At 45.8% G+C, this 20,194-nt stretch overlaps 1 protein-coding gene across 1 annotated transcript in view; it reads left to right on the top strand.

Moving 5' to 3' along the window:
- Positions 1 to 20,194, top strand: part of PAFAH2 (platelet activating factor acetylhydrolase 2) — a 55,036-nt gene that overhangs the window by 16,573 nt on the left and 18,269 nt on the right. The window contains exon 5 of the mRNA XM_033955631.1: positions 3,709 to 3,777. Within this exon, the coding sequence (XP_033811522.1) occupies positions 3,709 to 3,777 (69 nt within the window). The remainder of the gene's footprint in view (positions 1 to 3,708; positions 3,778 to 20,194) is intronic.

The raw sequence follows: 20,194 nt of genomic DNA, 5'->3' as shown, positions 1-20,194 counted from the left end.
GGAATTCAATTAACAAGAAAGAGGATAAAAATTCAAAATTAAATTAAACAAATAGACCATCCTCTTAAAAACCTACAAGGCTGTGGTCTGGAATCCTTCCCCAAATTCCCGTCCAGAAGATCTTATAACATTAAGGACTCCTTTTACTAAGGTGCTCTATGCATTTTGCGCTAACGCACCCATTATAAGTCTATGGACACATTAGAGTTTAGCGCATGCTAAAACGGCTAACGCACCTTTGTAAAAGAGGGGGTAAGTATTGATAGTCTTCTAAGGATATGCTAAACAAAAAAGAGAGCCTTTCAAAAGACCTCTAAATTTTTTGGAATTTTTAAGTTCACTTAAGGGGCCTCAAATTCCTGAACATATAAAAGGAAGTTTAGAAGAACCTATATCTTTAAAAGAGTTAGAAACAGCATTGAAGTCTCTTAGAGTTGGATCCGCTCCAGGTGGTGATGGATATACGGTAGAGTTCTATAAATTATTTCAAAATACTTTGTTACCCTATTTGTTAAAATTATATCAATACCAACTGAATAAAAATTGTATATCAGGTACTATGGCAGATTCATTAATTATTGTCTTACCAAAACCAAACAAAGATCATACTTTGGTATCAAACTACAGGCCTATTTCATTAATTAATGTAGATGGTAAACTTTTAGCCAAAGTTTTGGCATTAAGATTGGCCAAAGCTCTCCCTTTTATTATTGATACTCACCAAACAGGATTCGTTGCAAGAAGACATTCTTCCAATAATACCAGACTGGCTTTTCATACTTTAAATTTAACAAAAGATATTCAGGATCCGGCATTCTTAATTTCTTTGGATGCAGAAAAAGCCTTTGACAGAGTTGAATGGTCTTTTATGTATCAAGCATTAGAATGGTTTGGTATAGGGACTGGTTTTATTCAAATGATTCAGACATTGTATAGCTCCCCTGGTGCTAGGCTATATATTAATAATAATTTATCAGATAGATTTAGTTTACAAAGGGGGGTTAGACAAGGTTGTCCTTTGTCTCCTTTGCTTTTTGATGTTGTTCTGGAACCCTTGTTGATAGCTATTAATCAGGCAAAGGAGATACAAGGAATTCCGTTTTCAAGTTGGGAATATAAGCTCTCCGCTTATGCGGATGATATTCTGCTTTATTTGAGGAAACCAGAGACTACTATTCCATGTTTGCTTGAATTGATTGAAAAATTTGGAAAGTTTTCTGGGTACAAGATTAATTGGAGCAAATCGGAAGTGCTACCACTTAATGTACATTGTACCAAAGGATTATTTGATTCATTTACATTTGTTTGGAAAGAAGATGGATTAAAATATTTAGGAATCAATATCAAAAGTAATATTGAAGATACAGTAAAGGAAAATGAAAAACTTTTATTAAAGAAAGTAACGGAAATGTGTGAGCAATGGAATCCTTTATATTTATCTTGGTGGGGGAGAGTTCAAACAATTAAAATGATGATATTGCCTGTGGTTTGTTATCAAATGAGTATGATACCAGTTTTTTTTCAGGGGTCATTTTATAAAAAGTTGAATGGTATTCTTACAAAATTTGTTTGGTTGGGGAAAAGACCTAGAATTGCTTTAGTAAAGTTACAAAAAACAATTGTGGAAGGGGGGGTAAATTTTCCAAATTTTTATAGGTACCATCAAGCCTATATTTTAAGACAGGGTATGTATTGGGTCCTTCCAGAGCTCATGGAGAATGTCCCAGACTGGTTGTATTTGGAATGGCGACTCATGTTTCCTATACATTTGGTTCATCTTTTGAGTATACCAATGCCTAATAGATACAAAGGGAATAGAATTTTGATTGATACTTGGAAGACTTTGAGATATGTTACTAAATTATCACCTATTCCAATTTTTAAATCATTAAATCAATCCATTTGGCTAAACTCCAAGATCAAAATAGGCGGTCATAAAATTCTCTGGAAACAATGGATCATTGCAGGAATAAGAACTTTAAATGATGTTATTTCAAATGGTAAGCTGCTTAGTTTTTCACAGCTGCAACATAAATATGGTTTTACTAAGTCACAAAGTTTTAAATGGTTGCAGCTGAAGCAGGCTATTCAGGAGGGGTTCCCTGAATGGAAAGATCTTGATACTCAATATAGTTTGGAAATCCTGTGTTTCCAGGCGGATTTCTTGGGTCACCAAGCCGCTAAGTGGTATAAATTGATATATGGTTTTACAAATAAAAAACAAAAAACGGGTCTAAAAGACATTTGGAGCATTGAGATTAAGCATCAAATTTCTGCTTCTCAATGGCCACGAATTTGGTCTTGGAGAATTAGATGTACAGTGTCGGCATCTATGAGACAGACTTGGTTCTTTTTGTTGCATAGAGCTCTTTTGACCCCAGTACGTTTACAAAAGTTTGATAGCTCTAGATCTAATAAATGTTGGCACTGTAATCTAGAAGCAGGGACTTAGGATCATCTAATTTTTTATTGTCCTTGTATTAACGCCTTCTGGAAGTCAATTTGGTCTCAAATTAATTATTTTCTAGAAAATCCAGTTGCTATGTCATATGATACAATTTTGTTTGGAACAATGATGAGAGCAAAGAGTCAAATTTCAGCAAATAATAATAAATTACTAATGATTATGACAGGGGTTGCCATTCAAAATATAACTAGAAATTGGAAAGATTATACAAGACTTAACTATACTTTTTGGTGGAATTCTATATGTAATATTTAAAAAATGGAACGAATTCTTGCTATGCAAAAAGGAAATTATAACATTTAAAAAAATTTGGGGGCCATTGATTGAATATTCGAATGATTAGACACTTTTTTTTTATATAGAAGAATAATATGATATGGGATTGGGAGGGTATAATGTGTGAGATTCAAATAAAATGTTGATATGTGTGGAAGGGAAGGGGGGAGGGGGGATAATATAAGATTTAATATTATATGAAGTAAACAAGTGAATTGTATGAATATTGAATGATTATTGTATACTTGTTATGAGATATGAAAATGAATAAAGAATTGGAAAAAAAAAAAAGACCTCTAAATTTAGTATAAGAAAGTTCAGTATGCAATTCCATAGGAGGAGAGTTCCATAAATATGGTGCAGAAGAATAAAAAAAGCTGATTTCCATGTTGAAGTTGATCTTGTTAACTGAAGTGATGGTAAAGACAACTGCTGAGCGCTAGAAAATCATAAGTTTCTAATTGGTTTATATGGTACCAAAATCTTTGATAGTATTCAGCTTTAAATCTTTAAAGGTCAATGTATCAATCAAAATTTTATGGGCAACCAGTGGTTCTCCTTCAAGAGTGGCGTCACAAAAACAAAACCTTGGGTAAATTCAGATCCCACTTTCCACATTAACAACAAAAAAGCATTTACTATCCTGTCAAGATGATTGGAGCAAATGTCCTATATTGACTGTTCTCAACTAGAATCTCAGCATGCCCAGGTATTCAGGGACAGGACCATAGATCCGTGCTTATAGATTTTAAAACCACAGTGAAGTGACAAAAGCCACATAGCACGGACAGTAGATACCAAGCACTATGTTATTGGCAGAGAGCACGAATCCAACTACAGTATCGTGATGTGAGGAGCACCAGGGAGCTGCAGACAGGCACAAGCCTTCATTAGACTTCCTGTCCCAAAGAGCTTATGACCTGTGACCCTACGCTTATAAGATGAGCTGTCCTTTGTGTTTGTAGAACATTGTATTCATCAGTCTGCATGGAGATGGCATCACGAGGATTTCTTGTGGCAGCAGTGGAGCACAGGTGAGCAAAAAACTATCTTTAGAAGCATTAATGATGTGTGTCCCTAGGCTGCTGCTTTCTGTATTGCCTCCCAAGGATAAGACAAAATCTGTGGAGGGGAGTTTTAAGGAGTGGAGCCTGAGACTTTGATTTTTGTTGGAGGAAAATGTATCACAGAGCAGGCTGTATGTAATTCTGGTGACCCCAGTGGACGGAGCAATTGTCTTTTCTCAAGCAGTAGCCACCTTTGCATTATAAAAGTGATTTTTCTGCACTTAGTCCCATAAAATGCATCCAGTGATGGGAACATTTCCACCAGTTGATGTGGGCCGAAGGGGATAATTTGGCCTCCATTCTGCATTTTGGTCCATGGCCTCTTTGCCAGCAGTTCTAGTGATCTGGGCATCAGGTACTTAAAAGGCAGTTCCAAAAGTTGGTGCCAAAATTCAGGCAACAGTAGCACACATATGTGATAAGTTTAGTGCCAGTAATTGAAAGTTGTGTGTGGAAGCTATTCTGTAACCGGTGTGCGGAAATCACGTAGGACCAGATTCATGAAATGGGGCTGGAAAGTAGGTGTCTGGAAAAATTTGCACTGAGCACTAGTCTGTAAAAGGCACTCTGGGCGGAAAGCACAGTTACTTACCGTAACAGGTGTTATCCAGGGACAGCAGGCAGATATTCTTGACTGATGGGTGACGGCACCGACGGAGCCCCGGTAAGGACAATTTTAGAGTGATTGCACTTTAAGAACTTGGAAAGTTCTAGCAGGCCGCACCGCGCACGCGCGAGTGCCTTCCTGCCCGACGGAGGCACGCGGTCCCCAGTTAGGATAAGCCGGCTAAGAAGCCAACCCGGGGAGGTGGGTGGGACGCAAGAATATCTGTCTGCTGTCCCTGGATAACACCTGTTACGGTAAGTAACTGTGCTTTATCCCAGGACAAGCAGGCAGCATATTCTTGACTGATGGGTGACCTCCAAGCTAACAAAAAGAGGGATGGAGGGAAGGTTGGCCATTAGGAAAATAAATTTTGTAAAACAGACTGGCCGAAGTGTCCATCCCGTCTGGAGAAAGCATCCAGACAATAATGAGATGTGAAAGTATGAACTGAGGACCAAGTAGCAGCCTTGCAGATTTCCTCAATAGGAGTGGAACGGAGGAAAGCTACAGATGCTGCCTTAGCTCGAACTCTATGGGCCGTGACAGAACCTTCCAGTGTCAGTCCGGACTGAGCATAACAGAATGAAATGCACGCTGCAAGCCAATTGGACAATGTACGTTTAGAAACGGGGCGTCCCAATTTATTCGGATCAAAGGACAGAAAGAGTTGTGGAGTTGATCTGTGGGGCTTAGTACGCTCTAGATAGTAAGCTAAAGCCCGTTTACAGTCCAAAGTATGTAAAGCCTGTTCTCCAGGATGAGAATGAGGTTTCGGGAAGAATACAGGCAGGACAATTGATTGGTTGAAATGAAATTCCGAGACAACCTTAGGGAGAAACTTTAGATGTGTACGCAGAACCACCTTGTCATGATGAAAGACTGTAAAAGGTGGATCAGCAACTAGTGCATGCAGCTCACTGACCCTCCTGGCAGAGGTAAGAGCAATAAAGAAGACTACTTTCCAAGTGAGAAACTTGAAAAGAGCTGTAGCCAAAGGTTCAAACAGAGGCTTCATTAAGGCGGAAAGAACCACATTGAGATCCCAGATTACAGGAGGGGCTTTAAGAGGTGGTTTCACATTGAAAAGACCCCGCATGAATCTGGAAACCAAAGGATGAGCTGAGAGAAGTTTCCCATGAACTGGCTCATGAAAAGCAGCAATAGCACTGAGGTGGACTCTGATGGAAGTAGACTTGAGACCAGCGTCAGACAAAGAAAGAAGATAATCTAATAAGGTCTCCACTGCAAGCGAAGTGGGATTATGATGATGAAGAAGACACCAAGAAGAGAACCGTGTCCACTTCTGATGGTAGCATTGAAGAGTGGCCGGTTTCCTGGAAGCATCCAGAATAGAACGAACGGGCTGAGACAGTTGAGATCAGCCCGAGAGATACCAAGCTGTCAGGTGTAGAGACTGGAGGTTGGGATGCAGAAGGGTCTCCTGATGCTGTGTAAGCAGAGAAGGAAATAGAGGAAGAAGAATGGGTTCCTTGGAACTGAGTTGAAGTAGAAGGGAGAACCAATGCTGTCTGGGCCACCATGGTGGCTTGTTCCCTCTTGAGCTTGAACAAGGTTCGTAACATGAGAAGTAGAGGAGGGAAAGCATACAGGAACAGATTGGACCAATCCAGGAGTAATGCATCTGCTGCCAGACGGTGAGGAGAATAGAGTCTGGAGCAGAAGAGGGGCAGCTGATGATTGTGAGGAGCTGCAAAGAGGTCTATCTGAGGAGTGCCCCATTGAACGAAAATGGACTTGAGAGTCAAAGGATCGAGAGTCCATTCGAGGGGCTGGAGAATTCTGCTGAGATTGTCCGCTAAGGAATTCTGCTCTCCCTGAATGTAGATAGCCTTTAGGAATAAGTGGTGATCTGTCGCCCAAGACCAAATCTTTTGGGCCTCCTGACACAAGAGGCGAGAGCCTGTCCCACCCTGCTTGTTGATGTAGTACATTGCAACTTGATTGTCTGTGCACAGTAGTAGAACTTGAGGAAAGAGAAGATGTTGGAAAGCCTTGAGGGCATAAAACATCGCTCTGAGTTCCAGGAAATTGATGTGATGCTTCTTTTCCTGGGCTGTCCAAAGGCCTTGAGTTTGAAACTCGTTCAAATGAGCTCCCCAGACATAAGGGGAGGCGTCAGTGGTGATGACTAGTTGATGAGGAGGTAGATGGAACAGAAGACCCCTGGAGAGATTTGAGGATATCAACCACCATTGTAGAGATTGACGAAGAGACGATGTTACAAATATGTGTCGTGAGCAAGGATCCGTCGCTTGGGACCACTGGGTAGCTAGGGTCCATTGAGGAGTGCACAGGTGAAGACGTGCGAAGGGGGTGACATGAACTGTCGAGGCCATGTGACCCAAAAGTATCATCATTTGCTTGGCAGAGATGGAGCGTTGTGGAAGTACCTGCTGACAGAGAAATTGAAGAGTGTGAAGACGGCAGGAACGCTCTCATGAGGACTGTGTCCAGGACCGCTCCAATGAATTGAAGTCGCTGAGTGGGGATGAGATGAGATTTGGGTAGATTGATCTCGAACCCCAGAAGTTGTAGAAAAAGGATGGTCTGGTTGGTGGCAAGGAGCACTGCCTGAGAGGAAGTGGCTTTGATTAACCAGTCGTCCAGGTAAGGGAAGACCTGAAGATGATGAGAGCGTAGAAAAGCAGCCACCACAATCAGACATTTGGTGAATACTCTGGGAGAGGAGGCAAGGCCGAAGGGTAACACCTTGTACTGGTAATGACAGTGATTGATCATGAAGCGGAGGAACTGTCTGAAGGCCAGATTGACCGGGATGTGAGTGTATGCCTCTTTGAGATCGAGGGATCATAGCCAGTCGCCTTGATTGAGAAGAGGGTAAAGAGTGGCCAGGGAAAGCATCCTGAATTTTTCTTTGACCAAGCATTTGTTGAGATCGCGAAGATCTAAAATGGGTCTGAGATCTCCTGTTTTTTTGGGAACCAGAAAGTAACGGGAGTAGAATCCCTGCCCCTTCTGATCTAGAGGAACTTCCTCTATGTCGTTCAGAAGAAGGAGGGATTGAACCTCCTGAAGAAGGAGGGAAGACTGAGGAGTGTTCAAAGCAGACTCTTTTGGGAGACTTTGGGCAGGAAGAGTCTGAAAGTTGAGAGAGTAGTCGTGGCGGATGATGTTGAGGACCCACTGATCCGAGGTGATGATCTCCCAACGGCTGATGAATAGAGAAAGACGTCCTCCTAGTGTAGACTTCACCAATAGAGATTCGTGCGGGAGCTGAGGTTTATCGAAACCAGGTATGGGGATAACCTTGTATAAGGAGTCCAATTTACGAGGACTCCTGGAATAGTCAAAGGAGTCTCAAGATTTTTCATAAAAAATCTCCCTCAAAATATCATGGAGGGGTAACTTAAGAAATTCCCTTGGAGGCTGGTCAAAGTCCAGTGCATCAAGGAATGCTTTGGATTTCTTGGACTCAGCCTCCAAGGGAATAGAAAGAGACTCACACATTTCTTTCAAAAAAGAGGTGAAAGAGGCAGAGTCTGGTTTAGAGGATGGATCTTGAACTAAAGGATCCTCATCACCAGAAGAACATTCACCTTCAGAGAGGAGAGGCTCTTCGGAGTCACCCCACAGATCAGGATCTCTGATTTGGAAACTTCGATCCCGAGACTCCGGTGTCGAAGGTTCAAGGTGTCGGGATTTACGTAGTGACTTACCCGACCTCAAGGAAGCGGTACCAGGAGAGGTTAAAGGTTGTACCGGTGCCGAAGTTTGGACAGCCTGATGTGAAGCTCTCGGTTCCGGCGCCAGAACAGGCATGGATACCGAGGAAGCTGAATGGACCGGTACTGATAGAGTGGAAGCGGACAATATAGGCTGCCCCACTGTCGGTACCGGTGGCTCAGAACGGACCGGGACTGGAAGGTTCGGTGCCAATAGAGCAGGAAGGAGTTACTGTAACTGCTCTTTAAGTTGCACCTGAAGGACGGCCGCAATTCGCTCGTCCAGCGAAGGCACCGGTACTGCTTTCTTTTTCTGCGGTACCTGTAGTGCCGCTCGACACCCAGAGGATGAGGAGCCCGAGGACGAGGCAGTCACCTCTATAGGGGCGGAGTGTTTGTGCGGGCGCCTTGTGGTCGGCAGGACTGGACTCGCTGCCACAGCGACCGGAGGGCGCTCCAACGGGGAAGGCTTCTTAGCCGGCTTACCTGACTGGTGCGACGCAGGCGCGGTGTTGCGTGGCGTCGAAGAAGTGGGTGCCAATTGCGAAGGAGCCGACGCCGGGGTCGATGCCACAGAATCAGCCATGTCGGCACCGAAAAGTAATTTTTGTTGAATGAGTCTATTCTTCAACATTCTTTTCTTTAAAGTTGCACAACGGGTGCAGGTGGAAGCCCTATGATCCGGACCCAGGCACTGCAAACACCAGTTGTGCGGGTCGGTCAAAGAAATGGGCCGTGTACACCGCTGGCACTTCTTAAACCCTGGCTGAGGGGGCATGAAAGTGAAGACGGCCTCTGCCAAATCGAAGGCCGAGGGCTCGATGATGGCAACAGGCCCCGCCGGGGCGAATCCGAGAAAAAAGATAAAGATTTTTTTTTTTACGAAAGAAAAACTGAATAAAAGGCAAACAAAAGAAGGAAGAAACTCTTCCTCACAGAATTTTCGCGAGCGGGAAGGTGAAAAAAGTACTTTTCAACGGCCGTTGAAAAGAACGCGTCTTCTTAGCTCCGTGGAAACTAAGAAACTGGGGACCGCGCACCTCCGTTGGGCGGGAAGGCACTCGCGCGTGTGCGATGCGGCCTGCTAGAACTTTCCAAGTTCATAGAGTGCAATCACTCTAAAATTGTCCGTACCGGGGCTCCGTCGGTGCCATCACCCATCAGTCAAGAATATGCTGCCTGCTTGTCCTGGGATAATGCTTTTTATAGAATTATGCTTAGTGCGTTTTGCAGTGCCCAGTTTTGGACACAAGAACTTACACCAACTGAAACCTGGTGTAAGATTCAACAATTTTTCTTGAACAGCACCTCAATTCCAACAAATACAAAAGTAAAACATTAAACAGAGAACAAGAAAACAATGATAGGGCAACAAAGTGATCAATCAGTGGTAGCATGACAAACCAGATATCAAGCGAGGCCCTTGCTAGATGTCACAAAGAACTCCAAAATGCAGCCCCCTTATGTTGCCCACCCTACCCTCCACATCCCCAACATACAACCCCCTACAGCAGCCTTTCCAAAGCTCTATACCCCAGACCACCCAATTCCCCAACCCCCCCCCCCAAGATCCTAAAATTGTGGATAGAAGAGAAATAACCAAGCCAACAGAGGATGCCATTATAGTATATTCAAAGTCTGGCTGCATATTCTATGTAAAAGGGAATTTAAGTAAGGATCCCAAATGCCTAAAAAGCATTTTATTCATTTTTAGATTATAAACAATTTTTATTGACTGAAAGAAGGCGGAACCATAAGAAACAGCAAAATACAAAAGACATCGAAAATAGGCGGGAAATACACTAGAACAAGGCATAACAGTACAAAGTCATGTGTCATTTATAGCTACCCGCTAGTCCCATGAATCCCAGAAATCCCTTCCAATCCCCCCTACCCCTCAAAAAGGGAGTGAATTGTGAGCTTACCTCTGTGGCGCACGGGAGTCCGAAAACCCCCTGAGCACGAAAAGCCCAAGGAAGGACCAGGTAAGCCAGTCCTACGAAAAAAGGGAAGAAACACGCACCCCCCCCCAGGGTCTGGAGTCTGATGACCCTAGGACAGGGGTAGGCAATTCCGGACCTCGACAGCCGGAGCCAGGTCAGGTTTTCAGAATATCCACAATAAATATTTATGAGATGGATTTGCATGCACTGCCTCCTTGAGATGCAAATCTATCTCATGCATATTTATTGCGGATATCCTGAAAACCTGACCTGGCTCTTGAGGACTGGAATTGCCTACCCCTGCCCTAGGGCATCCACCAGCTCTGGGCATACCTTCCAAGAGACAAGCCCCTCCCCCTATTTATTCATTTTTATAGCCCGTCCTCCCCAGGAGCCCAGTAGTAGTAATAGTACACTTCTTCTGTTTATAGGTGCCCTTGGCGTCTCTTGCTTCCCAGCCCATCGATTCGTGAAGACTGATTCTCCACCCTCAATAAGAGAGCAAGTTGTTTTGAGGTCCACTCCTTTAAGATGGGCTTCTGTCCCAATACATTCAGGTTCCTGACCCAAAGTCTAGGCCCTCTCCCCTGAATCCCGTCTCAGTCCAGCAGACCCAACAAAAGAGCCTCCAGGGAGACTGCCTGAAACCTAGTGTAAATCCCGGCACGTAGCCCTCCAAAGTCAGTAATTCTTTGGAGTCCCCTGACCCGCCCAATCCTCTCCCTTAGCCACGCCCTTTTTGGGTTGCACATAAGAGGATTTGAGTGCAGGTCTTTATAGAATCGCAGGCAGATCCAGGCGCAAATTCAAATTAGAGCCCATTAAGGACAGTAATTGATAATTAACAGCTCATTAATTTATTTGTGCATGGGTCTCAGGATCTCATGCAATTTTGGGCCGTCAAATTTAAGCACTGTTTATAGAATCTAGGGGTTAGTATGCAACTGCAGGAGGTGCACATGTGGGCAGAACATGTGATTATCATCAAAGCAACAAGTGGAACATATAGGAAACTATCAGTTGTTCACATTGCACAGCCCAGATAAGCATGCCAGTGTTGCCATTGACAGGACATAAGTAAGTACGGCAAACTGCATGCCTAGAAAGCAATACAGAATTGGCATTAAGCGCCCCCTTGTGGCACCTAAGTGTTGATGCCAATTTACAGAATAGTCCCATAAACCAAAAGTGGCAATAATTAATTTTTTATGAGGCTGACATATTTTTGTTAGGATCCCTCTTTCCATGGTTTAGGCTTTTTGGAAGCTCCTCCTGTTCAGTTAAGTAAATGATTCGCTACTGTGCTGAGCTTTCTTAGAACCTCTTTTAGCTTTAGACTAGTTAGTGCAGAGTAGCACAATACCAGGGTTTGGGCACCCTAAGCCTTCAGCCTTTCACTCCTCCCAGTTAACTAATCTGCCCCTCCCCCGAAAAAGGAACGACATCATGCTTTTAAATAAATGGGTAAATGGGCTGAGAGCATAAGAATAGCCTTACTGGGTCAGACCAATGGTCCATCAAGCCCAGTAGCCCATTCTCATGGTGGCCAATCCAGGTCCCTTGTACCTGGCCAAAACCCAAGAGTAGCAACATTCTATACAGAATCTCAGAGTTGCAATATTTCAGAATCCTGGAGAAAGCACAGTTACTTACCGTAACAGGTGTTATCCAGGGACAGCAGGCAGATATTCTTGACTGATGGATGACGGCACCGACGGAGCCCCGGTACGGACAATTTTAGAGTGATTGCACTCTAAGAACTTTAGAAAGTTCTAGCTAGGCCGCACCGCGCGTGCGCGAGTGCCTTCCCGCCCGACAGATAGTCCAACACCAGTCCCACTGCTGTAGACATGGGATTATGGTGATGTAACAGGCACCAGGAAGAAAACCGAGACCACTTTTGTTGGTAACATTGAAGAGTAGACGGTTTCCTGGAGGCATCAATAATAGAACGGACAGGCTGAGAAAGGAGAGCGTGAGCCGAAGTCAGCCCGAGAGATACCAAGCTGTCAGGTGCAGAGACTGTAAGTTGGGATGAAGCAGTGTTTGCTGATGCTGTGTAAGCAGTGAAGGAAACAGAGGAAGAGGTATGGGTTCCCTGGAACTGAGTTGAAGTAGAAGGGAAAACCAATGCTGTCTGGGCCACCGTGGAGCGATGAGAATCATGGTGGCTTGTTCCCTCTTGAGCTTGAATAAGGTGCGCAGCATGAGCGGAAGAGGAGGGAATGCATAAAGGAAGAGATTGGTCCAATCCAGGAGAAATGCATCGGGTTCCAGACGGTGAGGAGAGTAAAGTCTGGAGCAAAACAGGGGCAGTTGATGATTGTGGGGAGCTGCAAAAAGATCCACTTGAGGTGTGCCCCATTGGGAGAAAATGGACTGGAGAGTCGAGGGGTCGAGAGTCCATTCGTGAGGTTGAAGAATTCTGCTGAGATTGTCTGCTAAGCAATTCTGTTCCCCTTGGATGTAGACTGCCTTCAGGAATAAGTGACGAGCAGTCGCCCAGGTCCAAATCCTTAGAGCTTCCTGACATAAGGGATGGGATCCCGTCCCTCCCTGTTTGTTGATGTAGTACATTGCAACTTGGTTGTCTGTGCAAATGAGAAGAACCTGAGGAAACAGGAGATGTTGGAAAGCTTTGAGGGCGTAAAACATCGCTCTGAGTTCCAGGAAATTGATGTGGTGTTTCTTTTCCTGTGTGGTCCAAAATCCCTGAGTTTGGAACTCGTTCAAGTGAGCTCCCCATGCATAGGGGGAGGAATCCGTGGTGATGACCAGTTGATGAGGAGGTAGATGGAACAGTAGACCTCTGGATAGATTTGATGATTTCAACCACCAAAGAAGCGACTGTCGAAGAGACGAGGTCACAGATATGTGTTGTGAACAAGGATCCGTCACTTGTGACCACTGAGTCGCTAGGGTCCATTGAGGAGTACGCAGGTGGAGACGTGCGAAGGGAGTGACATGTACTGTGGAGGCCATGTGTCCCAAGAGCACCATCATGTGATTCGCAGAGATGGAAGGTTGCTGGAACACCTGCTGACAGAGATAAAGGATGGTGTGAAGGCGGTTTGGAGGAAGAAAAGCCCTCATCTGAACAGTATCCAGAATGGCTCCAATGAATTGAAGTCGCTGAGTTGGAATGAGGTGCGACTTGGGTAGATTGATTTCGAACCCCAACAGTCGAAGGAAGTAAATGGTCTGATCCGTGGCTTTGTGAACGGACTGAGGAGAAGGAGCCTTGATGAGCCAGTCGTCCAGGTAAGGGAAGACTTGAAAGTTGTGGGAGCGGAGATAAGCTGCGACCACAATCAGACATTTGGTGAATACCCTGGGCGAGGAGGCTAGGCCGAAGGGTAGCACCTTGTATTGGTAATGATGTTGGTTGACAAGAAAGCGAAGATATTGTCTGGACATCAGATGAATTGGAATGTGAGTATACGCCTCCTTGAGATCGAGGGAACATAGCCAGTCTTCCTGAGAGAGAAGAGGGTATAGGGTGGCAAGAGATAACATCTTGAACTTTTCCTTGACCAGACATTTGTTGAGATCGCTCACCAGCCAGGCGTGCCTCGTGGGAGAGGAGAGTGAGACACCAGCACCGGCAGGAAGCGGAGGAGAAGGGCTGCGGAAGGGAGACTAGCAGCCGGGAGACCAGCAAGCCTAGGGGTAGCGGCGAGAGGTAGCTCCGCCCCCCCTCAGCGTCATCGGACAGACTCCCCCTTAAAAGGGGAGGAGTCAACGGCGCGAGGCAAGAGATCGCTCACCAGCCAGGCGTGCCTCGTGGGAGAGGAGAGTGAGACACCAGCACCGGCAGGAAGCGGAGGAGAAGGGCTGCGGAAGGGAGACTAGCAGCCGGGAGACCAGCAAGCCTAGGGGTAGCGGCGAGAGGTAGCTCCGCCCCCCCTCAGCGTCATCGGACAGACTCCCCCTTAAAAGGGGAGGAGTCAACGGCGCGAGGCAAGAGATCGCTCACCAGCCAGGCGTGCCTCGTGGGAGAGGAGAGTGAGACACCAGCACCGGCAGGAAGCGGAGGAGAAGGGCTGCGGAAGGGAGACTAGCAGCCGGGAGACCAGCAAGCCTAGGGGTAGCGGCGAGAGGTAGCTCCGCCCCCCCTCAGCGTCATCGGACAGACTCCCCCTTAAAAGGGGAGGAGTCAACGGCGCGAGGCCGTTCGGCGCGCGGCGAAGGCGAGCGGCAAAGGCGCTCGCCTTAGCGAGAGCGCCTTTGCGAAGGGCCTTGCAAGGGACGAGTATCTACTATCAAGAACACCGAGGAGGACTGAACGGTAAGGAAGCGACAAACACAGAAGGTAAGGAACAAATCCACACATACAATCAAGGTGAAGTAGAGCGGAGACAGCACACACAAAAGAGACAGCAAGGCAAGCAACATAAGGAAGCAGCAGGCAAGGGACACAAGCACACACAAGGGAAGCAAGAAATGGAAGCCCAAGGAAGTCAGAAGGTGAGCTTTCCGGTCTTCTGTATCGGCTGCAATATGTATGACTACCTCCCTTCGGGGACCCAGGCATACATTTGCAATCGATGCATGGAGATGGATAGCTTGAAATATCAGGTAAGACTACTGGAAGGAACAGTGATGGAACTCGAAGACAGAATCCGAGCACAGGAGAAGATTCTAGTGGAGTACAGTCCAAACGACGAGGTCAAGGAACTAGAAATGTTCATAGAGGAAGCTCATCAGCACCACGTAGAGATCCCAGGGCTGGAAAACTGTACTCAGGAAACCGATGTGAGGAGAGAAGACACCCATGCAAACACAGAAGAAACCGAAGACGAGGTAGGAGACAACCGCACACCAGGAGGAATAGTGAGAGCACAGGAAGACATCGCCCCACCCAAAGAACAGGAAAAAATTTCAAGAGTATCATTGGAGGAAGAAGACTGGCCCTACTCCAAGGACGTGGACCAACGCCCCCCAAGGAACTCCCGAATAAAGAAGATGGGGATCATCGTAGGCGACTCCATCATACGACATGTGGACAGCTACACCGCAGGAGGAAGAGAGGACAGAGTCGTCACCTGTCTGCCTGGAGCAAGAGTGAAGGATGTGACCAACAGGATCTCCAGGATCATAGATGGAGCAGGGGGAGAGGACACCGCTGTACTTATCCACGTGGGAACAAATGATGTGAGCGGGCGGAAGTATGACAGGGAAGAGCTGAAGGGCCAGCTCCGCTCTCTCGGAAGACAACTGAAGATCAGGGAGGTGAAGGTGGCCTTCTCTGAGATCCTCCCAGTACCAAGAGCGGATGGAAAGAGACAAGGGGAATTGCAAGTAATCAACGCCTGGATGAGACGATGGTGCGAAGAAGAAGGCTTCGACTTCGTGCGCAACTGGACGGCGTTCTGGGGAAAAAGCAAGTACTACAGAAGGGACGGACTACACCTCAACAAGGAAGGAGCAAGAGTTTTGGCAGGCAACATGAAGAAGGCAATCGAGAAGGCTTTAAACTGAAAGACAGGGGAAAGCCGACAGTCGACCACCGGTCGATGGTACGGATAGTAGGATGCCCCGACGAAGAAGCCAAGGACAACTACACCTACACAAGAGAAGACGACCTCACAGCCAATAAGGGAGAAAAATCAGGAAGGGACAACTCAGACACAGGAGGGGACGACCACACAGCAAACAAAGGTGATAACACAGGAGCAGTAAAGGATACCGTAATTGAAACTACAGGGAAGGCCAAGAGTAGAAGGTCCAAAAAGGTAACACGAAGGGAACTTAGATGTATGTATACGAATGCTAGAAGTCTGGGTAACAAAATGGGGGAACTAGAGACAATAGCAAGACATGACATATTGGATATCATTGGCATAACAGAAACATGGTGGAATGAAGAAAACAAATGGGACACAGTACTACAGGGATACAAACTGTATAGAAGAGATCGAGTAGGGCAGAAAGGTGGAGGTATTGCTCTATATGTTAAGGAGGGAATAGATTCTGTTGAAATGGTTACAACAGAAATGAAAGAGAAGCTTGAATCACTCTGGATCAAAATTCCTGGTCAATATGGCGCAGATACGAAAATTGGCCTTTACTATCGTCCACCAGGACAGGCGGAGGAAACTGACTCAGAAATGATGGAGGAAATCAAACAAGAATGCAAGACAGGCAATGTAATTATATTGGGAGACTTCAATTTCCCAGGGATAGACTGGAAACTAGCAACCTCCAACTGCGGCAAGGAAGCCAAGTTCCTGGAGGTGCTAGGGGATTGCTTCCTGGAACAAATGGTAAAAGAGCCGACAAGAGGCAACGCCACCTTGGACTTGGTCCTAAATGGCCTCACGGGACCGATAACAGAAGTGGAAGTCATAGTTCCACTGGGAACGAGTGATCACAATGTAATCAACTTTAAACTTGACATCGGGAAAGGGAAACATGCCAAAACCTTAACCACCACCTTGAACTTTAAAAAGGGTAAATACGATAGCATGAGAGCCATGGTAGAAAAACGACTCGAGAAGATGGTGGACAAACTTGAAACGGTTGATCAGGCATGGACCCTACTGAAAAAAACTATCACAGAAGCACAAGATCTCTACATTCCGAGGATTTCCAAAGATCGGAGAACAAAGAGCAAAAGAGAACCGGCATGGCTTACCATACAGGTGAAGGAAGCCATAAAAGAAAAGAAGGACTCTTTCAAAAAATGGAAATGCATAAAGACAACCGAAGCCTGGAACAAACATAAAGATGATCAGAAGAAATGTCACAAGGCGGTGAGGGATGCAAAACAGGAATATGAGGAAAAAATAGCCCAGGAGGCCAAAAACTTCAAGCCCTTCTTTAGATACGTGAAAGGGAAAAAACCTGCAAAAGAGGCAGTGGGACCCCTGGACGACCAGGGAAGAAAAGGGTACATCAAGGAAGATAAACAAATCGCAGACAAACTAAATTCCTTCTTTGCGTCCGTCTTTACGAAGGAGGACACCTCAACAATACCTGAAGCGGAGAAAGTGTTTGCAGGAGAAATAGAAGACAGCCTCACCACAGTTGAGGTGGACTTAGACCAGATATACTATCAGATCGACAAACTTAAAAGTGACAAATCCCCTGGACCGGATGGGATTCATCCGAGAGTCTTAAAGGAATTGAAGTTTGAAATCGGAGAGTTATTGCAAAAACTTGCAAACCTGACAATCAGAACTGGACAGATACCGGACGACTGGAGGATAGCGAACGTCACCCCAATTTTCAAAAAAGGATCGAGAGGGGAACCGGGCAACTATAGACCTGTTAGTCTTACGTCTGTCCCTGGCAAGATGGTTGAAGCACTGATCAAGGATAGCATAGTCCGGCACTTGGACGCATACGACTTGATGAAACCCAGTCAACATGGATTCAGGAAAGGGAAATCATGTTTGACTAATTTACTCCAATTTTTCGAGACCGTGAACGAGCAAATTGATAGTGGGAAGCCGGTGGACATAATATACTTGGACTTCCAGAAAGCGTTCGACAAAGTTCCACACGAAAGACTTCTCAGGAAACTACAAAGTCATGGCATAGAGGGGGATATACAAAGATGGATAGGCAAATGGCTGGAAAACCGAAAGCAGAGAGTGGGCATAAATGGGAAGTTCTCCGACTGGGAGAAAGTGACTAGTGGTGTACCCCAGGGCTCGGTACTTGGGCCGATCCTTTTCAATATTTATATCAATGACCTGGAGGAAGGAACATCCAGTGAGATCATCAAGTTTGCAGACGATACAAAACTATGCCGGGCAATCAGATCGCAGGAGGATAGAGAGAAACTCCAGAGCGACTTGTGTCGGTTAGAAACATGGGCGGAGAAATGGCAGATGAAGTTCAATGTGGAGAAATGCAAGGTAATGCATTTAGGCAATAAAAATAAGGAATACGAGTATACAATGTCAGGTGCAACTCTGGGGAAGAGTGAACAAGAAAAGGACCTGGGTGTACTGATAGATAGGACCCTGAAGCCGTCGGCACAATGCGCGGCAGCGGCAAAGAAGGCAAATAGAATGTTGGGCATGATAAAGAAAGGAATCTCGAGTAGATCAGAGAAAGTTATAATGCCGCTTTATAGGGCAATGGTCAGACCACACTTGGAATACTGTGTCCAACATTGGTCCCCCTACCTAAAGAAGGATATAAAGCTCCTGGAGAGGGTGCAGAGACGAGCAACAAAACTGGTGAAGGGTATGGAGAAACTGGAATACGAGGACAGACTTATAACACTAGGATTGTTCTCCCTTGAGAAAAGGAGACTGCGTGGGGATATGATCGAGACCTTCAAAATACTGAAAGGAATCGACAAAATAGAGCAGAGAAGATTATTTACATTGTCCAATTTGACACGGACTAGAGGACATGTAATGAAGCTGAGGGGGGACAGGTTCAGGACTAATGTCAGGAAGTTCTGCTTTACTCAGAGAGTGGTTGACACCTGGAATGCCCTCCCAGAGGAGATTATGACAGAATCGACCATCCTAGGCTTCAAGAGCAAACTAGATGCATATCTCCTTAAGAGAGGCATATAAGGATTTGATGGACTATAAATTACGCCAGGTGTACACCTGGCAGGGCCTCCGCGTGTGCGGATCGCCGGACTTGATGGACCGAAGGTCTGATCCGGAGAAGGCAGTTCTTATGTTCTTAATATTGGTCTGAGATCTCCGGTCTTTTTGGGTACAAGAAAGTACCGGGAGTAAAATCCCAGGCCTTGCTGGTCCAGAGGAACTGGTTCGATGGCATTGAGAAGAAGGAGGGAGTGAACCTCCTGAGCGAGGAGGAGGGCCTGAGCCTTGGTGGAAGCAGACTCTTTTGGCAGACTTACAGGTGGAGGAGTCTGAAAATTTAGGGAGTAGCCGTGGGCGATGATAGCAAGTACCCACTGGTCGGAGGTGATTGCTTCCCATCGAGATAGAAAAACTTGTAGTCGACCTCCTATGGGCTGAGGTAGAGGACACGAGGGAGGAAGACTGGCAATGTCCTGGAGAAAGGAGTCAAAAGGGCTGCGTCGACTTAGGTTGAGTAGCCGGTTTGACAGCAGGCTGCTGTTGTTGACGAGCCTGTTGTAGCTGCTGACGCTGTCTGCGAGGTTGAGGAGGATGAGGCTGAGCCGGTCGAGCAGAAAACCTCCTTTGATATGAAGGTTGTTGCCTGAATGGACGAGGAGGAGGAGGTTTCTTCTTGTTTTTCAACAAGGTGTCCCACCTAGTTTCATGGGCGGAGAGCTTTTGTGTGGTGGTATCCATGGACTCCCCAAACAGCTCATCCCCTAGGCAAGGAGCATTGGCAAGCCGGTCCTGATGGTTTACGTCCAGTTCTGAGGCCCGTAGCCATGCCAACCTTCTCATTGCTACAGAGATAGCAGTAGCTCGAGATGTCAGTTCAAAAGTATCATAAATAGAACGGACCATAAACTTCCTGAGTTGCAGAAGACTAGAGGTACATTGCTGAAAAGCAGGAAGTTTACGGTCCGGAATATACTTTTGAAAAGAGGTCACCTGTTGAATGAGGTGCTTCAGGTAAAACGAGAAGTGGAAAGCGTAATTACTTGAACGGTTGGCCAGCATGGCATTTTGGTAAAGACGCTTTCCAAATTTGTCCATGGCCTTTCCTTCCCTACCAGGAGGGACAGAGGCATACATACTGGCTCCTGCAGTCTTCTTTAGGGTTGACTCTACCAACAGGGATTCATGGGGAAGTTGGGGTTTGTCAAATCCAGGGATTGGAATCACTTTATATAGAGATTCTAGTTTTCTTGGGGCTCCTGGGATTGTCAAAGGAGTTTCAAGATTCTTATAAAAAGTTTCCCTCAAGATGTCATGGAGGGGTAACTTTAAAAACTCTTTAGGAGGTTGGTCAAAATCCAAGGCATCCAAAAATGCCTTGGATTTTTTAGAGTCAGACTCTAAAGGAATAGACAGGGTGTCTGACATCTCCTTTAAAAATTTTGTGAAGGAGGAGTGCTCTGGCTTAGCAGTAGTATCCTGCACCGATGGTTCCTCCTCATCAGATGTGTAATCCTCCTCGGTACCGAGGGGATCATCCGAATCGTCCCACAAGTCAGGGTCCCATACCGATTGTAAACGGCCCTGGGAAAGTGGAGTCGATGTATCAGTATG

This window comes from Geotrypetes seraphini, chromosome 8, assembly GCF_902459505.1.
Source record: "Geotrypetes seraphini chromosome 8, aGeoSer1.1, whole genome shotgun sequence".
NCBI lineage: Eukaryota > Metazoa > Chordata > Amphibia > Gymnophiona > Dermophiidae > Geotrypetes > Geotrypetes seraphini.
The sequence above is the reverse complement of the archived record's forward strand: the minus strand, read 5'-3'. Positions and strand labels throughout refer to the sequence as shown.